Raw genomic sequence first — 14,374 nt, 5'->3', positions numbered from 1 at the left:
TGTTCAGGGAGACAGTGCACTAACAGATAGCACTGTCGAAAAGAAAGGCACTGCGAACCTTGATTCAATATCTAAAAGAAAAATATACGAGTAAAAAAACTGGAACAATTGTAGAACTGTTGTTTGGTGCTCTCGGGACAGGTCGAAAAGTACCAATCACTTCTTTCAGACCCTTTAAGATAAAGTCATTCGTCGGTCTGAGTAGCTAGTTCAACTTGGCAGTTTCGATCCTAGCTCAGTCCGGTGGTAGTCAGTTTGTGTCCGTAGGTGATGTACTGGCACGTAAAAGAACTCCTGTGGGATAAAATTCCGGCACCTCGTCGTCTCCAAAATACGTTAAAGTATTTATCTGGATGTAAAATTATTATTATTATTATTATTATTATTATTATTATTATTATTATTATTATTATTATTATTATTATTATTATTATTATTATTATTATTATTATTATTATTATTATTATTATTATTTTACAATTGGCTTTTCGTCGCATAGGCACAAATGGGACTTATGGGGACGATGGGATAGGAAAGGCCTAGGACTGGCTAGGAAGCGGCCGTGGCCTTAATTGAGGTAGGCCTACAGCATTTGCCTGGTGTGAAAATGGTAAACCACGGAAACCCATCTTCAGAGCTGCTGACAATGTAGTTCGAACCCACTATCTCCCTGATGCAATCTCACGGCTGCGCGGCCGTAACTGCACGCCAACTCGCCCGGTATTATTATTATTATTATTATTATTATTATTATTATTATTATTATTATTATTATTATTATTTGCACCTCTTGGTGTAGTGGTTAGCGTAATTAGCTGCCGCCCCCAGAGTCTGAGGTTCAGTTCCCGGCTCTGCCACGAAATTTGAAAAGTGGTAGCCTGCGAAGGCTGGAACGAGATCCACTTAGCCTCGGGATGTCAGCTGAGTAGTGGTGGGTTGATTCCCACCTCATCCATCCCTGAAGTTGTTTTCCGTGGTTTCCCAATTCTCCTCCAGGCAAATGTCGGGATGGTACCTAACTTGAGGCCACGTTCGCTTCCTTCCGTCTTCCTTGTCTATCCCTTCCAATCTTCCCATCCCCGACAAGGCCCCTTTTCAGCATAACATGTGAGGCTGCCCTGAGCGAGGTACTGGTCCTCCTTCCTAGTTTATCATCCTACTCAAAGTCTCACGCTCCAGGACACTGCCCTTGAGACGACAGAAGTGGGATTCCCTTGTTGAGTCCGAGGGAATAAGCAACCCTGGAGGGTAAACAGATTGGGAAAGAAATATTATTATTATTATTATTATTATTATTATTATTATTATTATTATTATTATTATTATTATTATTATTATTATTATTATTAAGCATCTCTTTGAAATTATTTAAGAAAAGACAAGGTATACAATAGTTAGGGAATCTGCCATCTGTGCGTCAGCTACAAATGTAGATCAGTGGTGCTTTATTGATTGATTGTACTGCTTTACTGGAAGTTAAAACAAATTTATAAATATACTAGCAAGATACCCGTGCTTCGCTACGGTATTATACTGAAATTTATAATTGAATGCTTATTGTTTTAGATATATAATCCGCCGAAATTCGCGGTCTGACTCGTTTTCTGCGAGAACCCACCAAAATTCCCGATCTGACTCGTTTTCTATTAGATTACGGCATGTTTCCTCCCATTTTTCAATCTTCTTTTCCAGCAATCGATTTCGTACTTCCCGGGCTAGGCTCAGGTATTCCTCCCGGTCAGTTGGGTCCGTAAATCTTTGCCATCTTTTCCTATAATCATTTTTAATATGGATAAAATCCTTCAGGAGATCCGGCGTGGTGTCATATTGGGTGCCTAGAAGGCACTGAACCCGCGGCCGGACTGCATTCTTAGTCATTACCCGTCCAGGAGCCGTTTCCAGCGCGGTCCGCAAATTTGAAGACGGTTCGGAACATTATTATTATTATTATTATTATTATTATTATTATTATTATTATTATTATTATTATTATTATTATTATTATTATTATTATTATTATGTGTTGCTGGAATGGATGATGACAGGAAAACCGGAGTATCCGGAGAAAAACCTGTCCCGCCTCCGTTTTGTCCAGCACGAATATCACATGGAGTGAACGGGATTTGAACCACGGAACCCAGCTGTGAGAGGCCGGCGCGCTGCCGAGGTTCCTTATAAGTACATTAAGAACAGTAAAATCAATTGGTCTCACCTCCTTCTACACCCCACCGCCGTTAAGTTTATTTAACAGCACCCCCCCCAAAAAAAAATAATTAAAAGAAGGCTTGTTTCTTATGTTTAAAGAAGATTTCAAACACCAATGTTCACGTCTATTACCTTCAGTTTTGAGATATAAGTATCCCCATAAAAATTATTTACTTTTTTCACTTCATTTCACACTACTCCCCCCCCCCCCAAGTGAATTTTCCCGCAAAAAATACTTGTTTCTTTAATAGTAAAGGATCTTCTAAATACCAATTATCACGACTCTAACTTCTTCAGTTTTTGATTTATGTGTCCTCATGAAAGGAATTCAACTCCTTTACACTCCCGCCCTCCAAGATGGTTTCCCCCAAAAACGCGTTTTTCTTTGTTTTTAAAGGAGATCCAAATACGAATTTTCACGTCTGTAACAACTTTAGTTTTTATTAGATGTATGTATTCTCATTCAATTAATTCAATTAATTTTTCAATTCTTTCACCCCCCCCCCCCTTCATTGGATTTTCCGAGAATACGTGTTTCCTTATTTTTAAAGCAGACTGCAAATATCAAATTTCACGTCTGTAACATCTTCATTTTTGAGATATCAATAGCCTAATTAAAATAATTCAACACCATTTTCAGTCACTTTTACCCCCCCCCCCCTTCCACCCAAGTGGTATTTCCGAAAGCTAAAAATACACGTTTCTTTATGTTTAATAGAGATAAAAAATACCATTTTTCACTTCTGTAACATGTTAAGTTTTTTTAGATAAACTGTAAAAATTCTCATTTTAAAATTTCGCCCCTTTTTTGAGTTCCCCTTATGTGGAGTTTCCAAACACAAATCACCTATATTTCTTTAGATTTACAGGAGATTACAAACACCCACTTTTTACGTCTGTAACATTTTACGTTTCCAAGATATTCTGTAGATATAGTCTTTCAAAAATTTGTCACTCCTGTTTAACCGCCATTAATTGGATTTTCCAAAACTAAAAAATATGTGTTTTTTTATTTTTAAAGGAGATCCCATATACAAATTTTCAGTTCTGTAATATCTTTCGTTTCTGAGATATATGTATCCTCATTAAAGGCATTCAACCCATTTTTCACCCTTTTACACCCCTCCTATTGGGATTTACAGGAAACAAAAAATACGTTTTCCTTTATTTTTAGAGGAGATTCTAACTACCAATTTTTACATCTGTAAATTTTAAAGTTTTAAGATGTATACACACTCATTTTAAAAAATTTACACTCCCCCCTTTTAACCCCCCAATATTTGGATTTTCCAAAAACGAAAAAATACGTGTGTTTATTTATTTTTAAAGGAGATTCTAAATACCAATTTTCACATATATAACCTTTAAAAATTTTGAGATAGATACACTCATTTTAAAATATTACTCCCTTTTCACCCCCCTAAATTGGATTTTCCAGAAACAAAAAAATACGTGTTTCTTTATTTTTAACGGAGATCTCAAACACCAATTTTCAGGTCTGTAATATCTTCAGTTTCTGATATATAAGTAGCCTCATTGAAGGCATTCAACCACTTTTTAGCCCCTTTTCACTCCTCCTATTGCGATTTTCCGAAAACAAAAAAATACGTGTTCCTTTATTTTTAATGAAGGTTCTAAATACCAATTTTTACATCTGCAAACTTTAAAAGTTTGGAGATATAGATTCACTCATTTTAAAAATTCACCCCCTTTTCACCCTCCCATTAATTGGATTTTCCAAAAACAAAAAAATACGTGTTTCTTTATTTCTAAAAGAGATCAAAAGTACCAATTTTCAGGTCTGTAATATCTTCAGTTTCTGAGATATAGGTACCGGTATCCTGATTAAAGGCATTCAACCCATTTTTCCCCATTTTCACCCTTTTTCACCCCTCCTATTGGGATTTTCTGAAAACAAAAAAATACGTGTTTCCTTATTTTTAAAGAAGATTCTAAATACCAATTTTTATATCTGTAAACTTTTAAAGTTTTGAGATATAGAGTAACTCATTTTAAAATTTCACCCCCGTTTTCACCCCCTTAGCGACGGAATATCCAAAAATCCTCTCTTAGCGAGCACCTACGTCTTAATATGAATATATTCCCAAAATTTCATCTCTTTATGTCCAGTGGTTTTGGCTCGGCGATGATGAATCAGTCAGTCAGTCAGTCAGTCAGTCAGGACAAGTTATTTTATATATATAGATTAACTTTAAACCGACTATTTGGGAATACCTCATGGTACCCCTTAGTTAAGGGCAGCTATCTCTCGAAGATTTTCCCTCTGGTCTATACATTCAACTCTTAATATAGGCCTACTTCAAAAGAAATATTTTACATTTTTAGGGAGTAGTGTTTTGATTTTTTAAATGATCGTTATTCACAGCACTGGAAATAACTGATAGAAATTTTCTGTAAGTGGGAGTAATAATGCCTGTTGAACAAGAAAAATAAATAAATAAATAAATAAATAAATAAATAAATAAATAAATAAATAAATAAATAAATAAATAAATAAACAGAAGACCTGTTATAGAGCCGTCTCCCTTTCTGTTTTATGAATACGCCTTTTAATTCCTATTTTCTGTCTGACGCGCGTTGAGTGGAGGAGTGACATCAAAACTATGTAAGGATTAGAAGTGAGAAAAACATCGTGATAGCTGTTGGTGTATTGTGGGTAGGGCGAACACACGCCGGACAAAACAGGACAGGAGGACTAATGGCGCGAGGCGGCGTGGTCTCCAAGCGACGCTCCGCACGGGCCAATGGCAGGTGGTGGAGGGGGCGGAGCTAAACCCTGTCCCCACCATGCGCCGCGGCCGGATCATAAAGTGGGCCTCCACAAGGCAGGCGCGCAGTTCCCCCGAGTGGTCCTATAGCGAGCAGTTAGCTAGTGCGTCTGCCCGTAGCACACTATGACCCAAGACACACGTAAGTAGTGCAGTATGAAGTGTTGTGACTACCAGATTGTTGGGTAGTGAGTGAGTGTGTCTTCACTGGGGACTTTATCATTGTTGCAGCTGCAGTGGGCAATATGGAACCTGAGGACCCGGACCTCGCAGGACAATATCTTCAGCAGTTCGAGTTAGACCGTCTTGAGCCCGGAACTGTTAAACGTGAGAACGCAGTCATGGAAGGAGAAATTAGTGACACACCGTGTGCTCGACCCCCGTCTCATCAGCAGCGCTTGCCTCATATGCCAGGCCTCCTAACTCAGCAATCACCGCCACACCAACTGTTAACACCTCCTGGAGAAGATATGCACCCTCTCTACACCCAACACCTCGTGCCACAATACCCTGGAGCTCTCGTCAAGGCTGGCAATATTGTGACCTTCCAGCAGCACCCTGGAACTCCTGGTACTCCACCAGACACTCCACCCGCCAGTAGTTCTCCGCCACATTATCCCGTACTGGAGCAGCATGTGCCCCCCCAAAGTGTGCCTCCGAGGGGGGCCGGGCTGGTTGATGACATGAGCTGGTTCACCCGCTACGTGGCGCATGGAAGTGGACCGGGACAAGAGCCCCTCGACCTTCGACCCTGCAATGGAGACCCGACTGGGCTGGTCGGTGATGGATGGGGCGCAACTTCTGTAATAGCTGGATCCTGTCGCAAACTGATGGCACCAGAATACATGCAGTCACAACCTGATGGAGGAGATTCAGGTCCAATGAGTCCAAGAACCCCGCACAGCATGTTAGGAATGAACAGGCCCGTCAGTTGTGGCAGTAGCGCCGTCATGTCGCCCCTGAGCTCTACGGGACACGGCGGGGGTTCGCACCACTTCAGCATGGGAGGCGCGGACGATATTCTGAACGACGACGCTCTCATGTCCCTGTCAGTTCGTGAGCTGAACAAGAGGCTGCATGGCTTTCCACGGGAAGAGGTGGTGAGGCTGAAGCAGAAGAGGCGGACCCTGAAGAACCGTGGCTACGCACAGAACTGTCGCAGTAAGAGGCTCCAACAGAGGCACGAACTGGAGATGACTAACAGGACCCTGCACGCTGAGCTACAGCGTCTCAAGATCGAGTTGGCGAGGGCGGTGCAGGAGCGGGACCACTACAAGCAGAGGTGTGAGCAACTGAGGCGAGGAGGCTCGGACGGCGCACACAGCAACCCCAGCTCGCCCGAGTTCGGCTACATATGACGCCAGCGTCCCCGGCCAGGCTGGAGTTGAACCCGTTGCCCGGCGCCTCCCAGGCCCTCCGTCGTGTGCTCGCGAACAGAGACGAGCTAAGAATCTTCCGCCACTCCATGGTAGTGGTTGCCTGCATTTGTGCCGTTTTAACTTGTTTTTAGTACATTTTTAAAGTTGCGACTTGAGTACTTTTGTCAATAAAGATCATCGCAGTCTTTAGAGGAAGTGAATATTGTGGTGAATGGGCGTGGACTCCCAGTGCAGCACAAGGAGCAGAAGACGCCGGGCGCCGTCGCCGAGGAAGAGGAGCGGACAAGTCACCAAAAGTTGAGTACCAGCCTTATGCGGCAATATTTGAGTCTTCTTTTTTTTTCTCATTATAAACAGGAAAATGAAAATGTCCTAGGCATTTCTTTTCTTTTCTCGAGGGACCATTTTTCACTCTTTAAAAAAATCTTAAAATTTAGACTTAAATACAGTCTTTTTTATCGTACAAATAAGTAGATAGTTCTGTACAAAGTTGTTCTCTTCTAGTATTTTAGTTTTTAATCGTTATTAATTATTTTTATTCCTTACGTGTTCATTTACTTATAAGAAATCGGGAAAAGGTGATTCTCGAGTTGAACATGGATGATAGTGTATGATGTTTCCTCGTAAAATTATGCGTTCTTAAGATCCAGGATCTCATACAGCACTGCTTGTGAAACAGGTACTTAATAATTCTAATTTACATTGAACTAATGGAATGTAAGAATGCATATTTTTACCAGTGACAGCAATAGAATCTCTTCTTTTTTCTCGAACATCTAGATTTAGATAAAGATGACTTATGATGCAGTAGGACGAATGTTTTAACTATGGTTGTGGAAGAGCTCCCTATTTTTTTACTCGCCCCGTAGTTCTGCATTGTCACGTATCGTGATCGCATTCCCGTCTTTTCATTTTTCCTCATCTGTAAATCTTTAACACACCAGATCATGTCTTGTCGATCTTTAATTTTACGAAGGATGGAGAAACAAATTTCTGTTGGTGAAGTAAGAATGTGTGTGAACGAGTGCTGTGCATACGTACCTGATGCAGTTTATGTATCGAAGAAGAAAAATTCGATACCTCGTAACTTCTAGCAGCACAAAATATACGCAATAACTTAATGATACTTTATATGTAGAATTTATAAAGACTTTCTAAGTTTTATTTCTTCTATTGTGTTTAAAACGGTAATAATATTAAGTATACATTGACCCCTATTATTATGAGTGTGATTGGGGACATTTTTCTTATCCAAAAGTATACAGTTAAGGTAGTTTTGAAGGCCTGTCGCACTGATTCACGTCTCGGAATTCCCTTGAGTCTTTTGAGTAAAGATTTCATTTGCTAAGTGACAAAATTGAAGATATTTCAGAGATGATTGGGGTGAAAATAAGAGATAATCTGAACTGTTTCTGACAATGTCGACAGTGCGATAGGTCGAGAGAGTGAACTAAGTACTGGGAATACCGTACATCCTTACTAATATCAAAGTTAGACTGCCAAGATTTTCCTGAATAAACTGTAATAATATAATTATATTTAAAGCGTTCTCTAATGGCAATATTATTCGATTGTGTTAAGTTTTTGCAGTTTTTATCGAAATAATAGTATTCTTAGACTTAAGATTCTAATGTAGGAAGCAATAGTTACAGTTTTAATTTCGTTTACATCTAAAATATATATCTATATTTTAACTGCTATCTATTGACTATTTGAAGAAATTATTCCTTAAATATTAAGATATTATGAACTGAAACGCTGTGGTATTCTATGTAGAGTTTAATTTTAACGTGAGATGATTATTTTGGTCCAAACATTCTTTAATGTGACTGAATGTCTTATTGGAGTGTTTGATTTTCCTCCGCGAGCAAACAAACGATCGTTCTCTCTATATTTAAGACTAGTAAAAGCTGAACTGAGTGAATGAGGAATCTATTTCGTAAGGTACTTAAAACGTAAGAATTACAATATCATTGAACTATATCAACAAGTGCAGCATCATAGTGCATGTTACGGCATCCCTAAAGTATCCTGTGTTCTGTATTGACATTCTTTTAAACTACTTAAAATTGTGTTTTGCAAGTTGGAGGGCAATTTTTAATTGTTATTTAAAAATCATCATGTAAATAATAATCATCATCAAAAGCACTAGCATCGTCTACTAGACTAGAATTACTCTTGTGTTATGAATTGTTGATTCTGCTGCCATCTTGTTGCTTCCTTCTGCTGACATGAGAAATTAATTTTGTTCGCCATCAACGTAGTTCCGAATGATATGGAACTTGCATTTCTCCATTACTCTTACTGAGCGTTATTAAAATATATTCATGCAATATTCCTTTAAGATTTCTGTTTTTGCTCTTATTAACTTATCAGCAACATTTAAATCGAGAACTGTTGTAGTTTTTCATGACACTTAACCAATGTCATATGCGCTGGAGCATTCTCTCAGAAGGATGTCAAAACTGGACTTAGCTTTCGATTTTGAAAATGATTGTCCGCGTGTAATGAATTATCAATGAGGCGGATCGGAAGAACGGTTGATTGGAAGGGACATTGCTCACAGTTCTTTTAAGATTTCTACTTTCACCTTATCAAGTTCATTAACAGTATTTTGTGCCAAAACTGTCTGGCTTTCCGTAACTCAGAGCCAGTGTAACCTGCGTTGTAGTACCGCATGGAGAATTACTCAGAAGCTTACGAAGAATTTATATTCCAGTACTAGGACATAATTGTCTGGTCAATATTGGTTTTAAGTCGCATCAAATTGATCCAAAGAAGTATAAATATTATAAGGAAAATTTGTGACCTTTCGTTTTAGTCCGATCTAGAAAGCCAAGAAGAGCGGCCGAGAGAGTTCGTCGTGTTGGACACGCGACTCCTTGTAATCTGCACTCCTTCGAGCTGAGCAGTGGGCCCTTGGTAAGCCAAGGCGCTTCGGGACTGTTGCGCATTTTTGCATTTTTGCTTTTAGCCTTAATTACATTATATTAGGATTTTGTGCCATAATTTCGGAGCCCTGCGATGCATGCATTGTTGCACGGAGTTGAACTAGAAAATAATTATTAAAAAATTTGGAAACAATTCCCCGAGTGAAATTTATCTCGTTAGAGTTGCTTCAGAATAATCCGTAGAATGATAGAGTGGAGGGGCGCGGCGGTTTACAACCGTAAAATCACTGCAAATTTATATTAATTATATTAACATTATTGGTTTTAAGTCTCACAAACTACATTTGATGGTTTTCGGAGACTCCGAGGTGCCGGAATTTTATCCCGCGGGAGTTTCTTTTCCGTGCCAGTAAATCTACCGACACGAAGCTGACATATTTGAGCATCTTCAAATGCCACCGGACTGAGCCAGGATCGAACCCGACAATTTGAAGTCAGAAGGCCAGCTACTCAACCGTCTGAGCCATTGAGCGCAGCTAAATTTATATTTTTACCGAGCTCGATAGCTGCAGTCGCTTAAGTGCGGCCAGTATCCAGTATTCGGGAGATAGTAGGTTCGAACCCCACTGTCGGCAGCCCTGAAGATGGTTTTCCGTGGTTTCCCATTTTCACACCAGGCAAATACTGGGGCTGTACCTTAATTATGGCCACGACCGCTACCTTCCCAGTCCTAGCCCTTTCCTGTCCCATCGTCGCCATAAGACATATCTGTGTCGATGCGATGTAAAGCCAATAGAAAAAAAATTAATATTTCTTCTCATGTTAATAGGATGGTGTCCGACACTGGCGCTATGCACCCTGCCACTCCTCTTCGTCGGCTTCACATTGTCAGCTCTGCTGCTTGTGAATAGCATGAGCACAAACTACTTGTTGAAGTCAGGTAGTTCGAGTAATGTCCTTCACGTGCTTGTGGTTTCCTGTTCTTCGTTCTCTTCTGGCAGGACCTTAGTTCCATTGCACTGCGAGTTTCACAGAGAAACACTTCATATTTCCTTTGCCGGCGCGAAACTGTCCCATATAGAACATTGAACCCCAGGCGTGAACTCGGAAGAAGACCTGGTTCCTCAACCACACGTGGCGACGGAACTATCGTACTTTTTTTAAAGATCGTTACTACTTCACTGGACCACGTTTATTTAGGTTTCCAACCAGGTTTACGTATCCCTGCCCACATGTCTTTCATTCTCTTAATGTGAGCATTTCTTCTTTCGTTTCGGGTTCAGGTTGTGTTTCGGATTTTTAAGTTTACAGTGAAGTTCGATATTAACGGAATGATTTAGAAAATTATATGCCTTATTAATTAAAATCCAGGTCTAGAAAGCCAAGAATAACGGCCGAGAGGATTCGTCGTGCTGACCACACGACACCTCGTATTCTGCAGGCCTTCGGGCTGAGCAGCGATCGCTTGGTAGGCCAAAGCCCCTCAGGGCTGTAGTACCATGGGGTTAGTTAGTTAATTAACTAAAATCCTACAACCCTCTATTGATTTAGCACTGAAAAGTGAAGTAAGTCTGACCCGGCTCTGAACGAGTTCCCGACGAGAGTCGCGTACTAGGAAGGTGAACAATCTCGAACTCAGATATATGTGGCATATATTATCGTTGCACCTGCGACAACCGGTATGTGAAATTTTTCAGCTTAGTATTTTCGCCAGCAAGGTTCTGTCTTTTAAGGTTCAATATCGTGAGAATAATGCCGAAGGTTTCTGCGCCTCTAAATATATTGTGCGCTGCGGGTCGGTATTTCTCTCACAACATTAAATCACAGAGCGGTCTTCGCAGGGGCACCGACGATATGAGGAGTCCTGAGTGTTCAGCTAGGCCAAAAAAGCACAAGCACTGCGCTTTCTATCGGCATGTCACACCAGTACTAAAACATAATATTCACGTACACTCCGGCGATGGGGTATTATGTAAAAGTAAACATTCTCAGAATATTGTTCCAGTTATAAGTTTTTGTGATTTATTTACAAAGTCCAAACTTGGGTATAGATTTTTGCAAATCATTCCGTTAATATCGAACTTCATTGTAAACTTATGAATCCGAAACACAACCCAATGAGATACCCGATGAAAATAAAACATCATATGAACCAACTATCCTATTCCATCAACAAGATCACCAGTTGAATGATATCGAAATCATAGGATTAATGGTTGGATCTTAAAGAACCATTCGTCTCTTTTTCGTCAATTTCTGGAAATCACTTCATCTCCATCAGGTTTTAATAAGAGAAGTTTCAGTGACTGCCTTGAAATATTCGATCCAAATCGTTAAGAACCATATCTCCCAAACTTTATAATGCAACAACATGCCAAATGTACTTCCGAACCACTGTGTTATCAACTCACACTATTTTTAATATTAATTTTTTTAATATTTTGTTCCCAGAGGCAATCTCGAGTTGGGGAAAATCGAAATAAATAAAAGTATGACACTTTCTTTGGAGAAAGTTATTAAACTTACAGCAACATTCTTAATGTAGTTTAATACGAAAAATAACTGGAGCTGTTTCATCACATGAAATCTCTTTGCCTGGCTGAGTAACTGGCGCTGGCTTTCTGAGCCCAAGGTTCAGGATTCGATCCTGGCTTAGCCCGTGGTGCTCAAATAGATTTACTGGCCCGAAATGGAACTCATGCAGGTCAAAATCACGGCACCTCGTTGCTTCTACAAGAACGTAATAGAAGTTAGTGGGATGTAAATCCAATAACATAATTGATCTAATTCTTCTTCTTCCTTTTCTTATCCTTCTTTCTCTGTTAGAGTGTTCTAGGTACCACGTGCCAATTTCAATGCTGCATCCTTTGTTGTTCCTTCTTCTACCTCCTTCATCTTCTCACCATGTCGTATTTTCCTCTCTTCGGACCATTTTGAGCCTGTTTTCTTTCCCTCCCGAACCTTGGAATCCTTCCATTTTTAACACTTTCTTTCTAAAAATCTCTCGATGTTGCTTCTGCTTTCTTTCCAAATTATTCTTAACTTCATAAATCCAAGTTACTCTTGACTTTTTGTTCCAAAGATATTTGAAGATCTGTTTGGTTAACCTGTTATTATTATTATTATTATTATTATTATTATTATTATTATTATTATTATTATTATTATTATTATTATTAGATCTCTTCACTTGAATTACCGACGTTGAGTGTATCATATCATTTTACGGCATATGTTATTATTATTATTTCAAATATCTGTTCCGCTCTCGGATATCGCTATAATTTGATTAATGCCACTTATAATCTGCATCTATTTCAGTGTGTAATACTCGAGAAAGTAGTGTTAACATTCGAAACGAACTCCTAACAATTCAAATTTTGTGTTTTGAACCTGCTGTTTGTTTCTCGAATTTATCTTCCAAATTATGCCTCAATGTTTACATCGCCCTTATTGTTTGTATAATTTTGAAGTTTCAAAGTGCCAGGTGGAGTATCTCAGAGGGTAGAGCACTGGCCTTCAGTGGCGGCGATTATGGGGGGAGGGGGAAGGAGCAAGGAGGCAATCTCCCCCGCCCCCAACTTTGTGAAGAAAACATAACATTTTAATTCCATTTTAGCCGTCCGAAACTACGAATTATAGGTATTATTGAAAAAGAAAAACAATTTGTACAAGCCCTGTTGTCTTATCAGCTAATATTAGTTCCTTTTTTCTTTAATTAGACTATTAACAAACCGGGATACGTTTTGTTGTCTGTAACTCCCCCTCCCCCCGCTCCCCCAGTTCTAATTCTCAGTCGCCACTACTGCTGAATGGCCTTCGGGCTCCAGATTGGCAGGTTCGATCTTGAAGGTGCTCAAATACACCAGCGTCGTCATGGTAGGTTTACTGGCACATAAAAGAACCCCGGCGGGACAAAATTTCGGTACCTCGGCGTCTCCAAAAACCGAAAAAGTAGTTAGTGAGACGTAAAGAAGTAACATTATAATTAAAGTTCCAAGAATGAGCACCTCTTTTTTAATCGTAGGATTTAACATTATCATTACTCGATAAATTATTTCCTTAGAAACCTGTAAAGTCCTCAGCAGAGTGCAGGAGATTTACACCTACTTTACGTTCCTCTCCATCTCTCCCGTCTTGGAAGGCGTATCTCCCTCATTTTAGAAGTTATTTATTGAACAATAGCGAATAAGCCACAACGAGGAGCACGGATAGAACCACTCCCTGTGAAACACAATCAATTTGGTTTCAGTTTTTAACACAATTTTCTCACTGCTTATGAGTATCCGTTTCCCTCATATGTATCCTCTTGAAACTTAACAGTTTCGAGTTGGTTGGTTCGCTCTTGGTTCAGTCTGCTGGTATTTACGCCAGCCTTGTGTCGGCAGATGTACTGGCACGTAAAAATAATTCCTGTGGGACAAAATTCCGGCACCTCGGCGTCTCGGAAAACCGTAAACATAGTTAGTGGGGCTTAAAAACCAATATTATTATTAAAGTTTACAGTTTGAAAATACATGTTCCAAGTCTTAAATTACTTAATAACCACAATAATTCAATAATACAATATTTGCCGAAAATTGATTGAGAATACATTTCAAATGCTACGTTTTCCGATTCCTCGGCTGTCATCGAAAGGAGGTGTTTGAAAATTTCCCGTAACTATAATGTTGGATATTCACTACAAATTTTTTTCCTAGTCTTTTCTTGAATTATTTACTTTGAACCATTTACGCGCAGGATACCTTTTTCCATTCAAATCTACGATTCTCTTCTTTCGTATTTCTTACTTCCTTGTTATTTCGAAAGTTACATTACGGTACATGGAGATTTTGTGTTATACTTAAGTGAAAGTAGTCGAGCAAAACCCAGTCCGTGCAAGTGGAAGAAGCATCAACCTTTCGTGTCCCGGACACTCTTTAAACTCGTTATAAGAAGCAGCAAGCTACTTACAAAGATAATAGGCTACTGACATTCTCTGCATATCTTAGCAATCGGCAAGGAGCTTGATTTCAACTAAAAATAATTAAGGATATTTTCTGTTGCGACAGTCTTTCGAAATCTGAAATTATAGTGCACCTTCTTGTGCGGTTTCCTCGGTCGAGTTTGC

The 14,374-nt window shown here is 39.5% G+C and overlaps 1 protein-coding gene across 1 annotated transcript; it reads left to right on the top strand.

Moving 5' to 3' along the window:
* Positions 1-5,075: 5,075 nt before the first annotated feature.
* Positions 5,076-13,933, top strand: tj (traffic jam). The gene is made up of 2 exons (XM_067146648.2): positions 5,076-5,136; positions 5,226-13,933. The coding sequence occupies exons 1-2, from the start codon at positions 5,121-5,123 to the stop codon at positions 6,350-6,352; spliced, it is 1,143 nt and encodes a 380-aa protein (XP_067002749.1). The 5' UTR covers positions 5,076-5,120; the 3' UTR covers positions 6,353-13,933.
* Positions 13,934-14,374: the final 441 nt, after the last annotated feature.

Source organism: Anabrus simplex, chromosome 4 (genome assembly GCF_040414725.1).
Source record: "Anabrus simplex isolate iqAnaSimp1 chromosome 4, ASM4041472v1, whole genome shotgun sequence".
Classification (NCBI taxonomy): Eukaryota; Metazoa; Arthropoda; class Insecta; order Orthoptera; family Tettigoniidae; genus Anabrus; species Anabrus simplex.
Note: the sequence above shows the minus strand (reverse complement) of the source record. Positions and strands in the feature narration are given on the sequence as shown.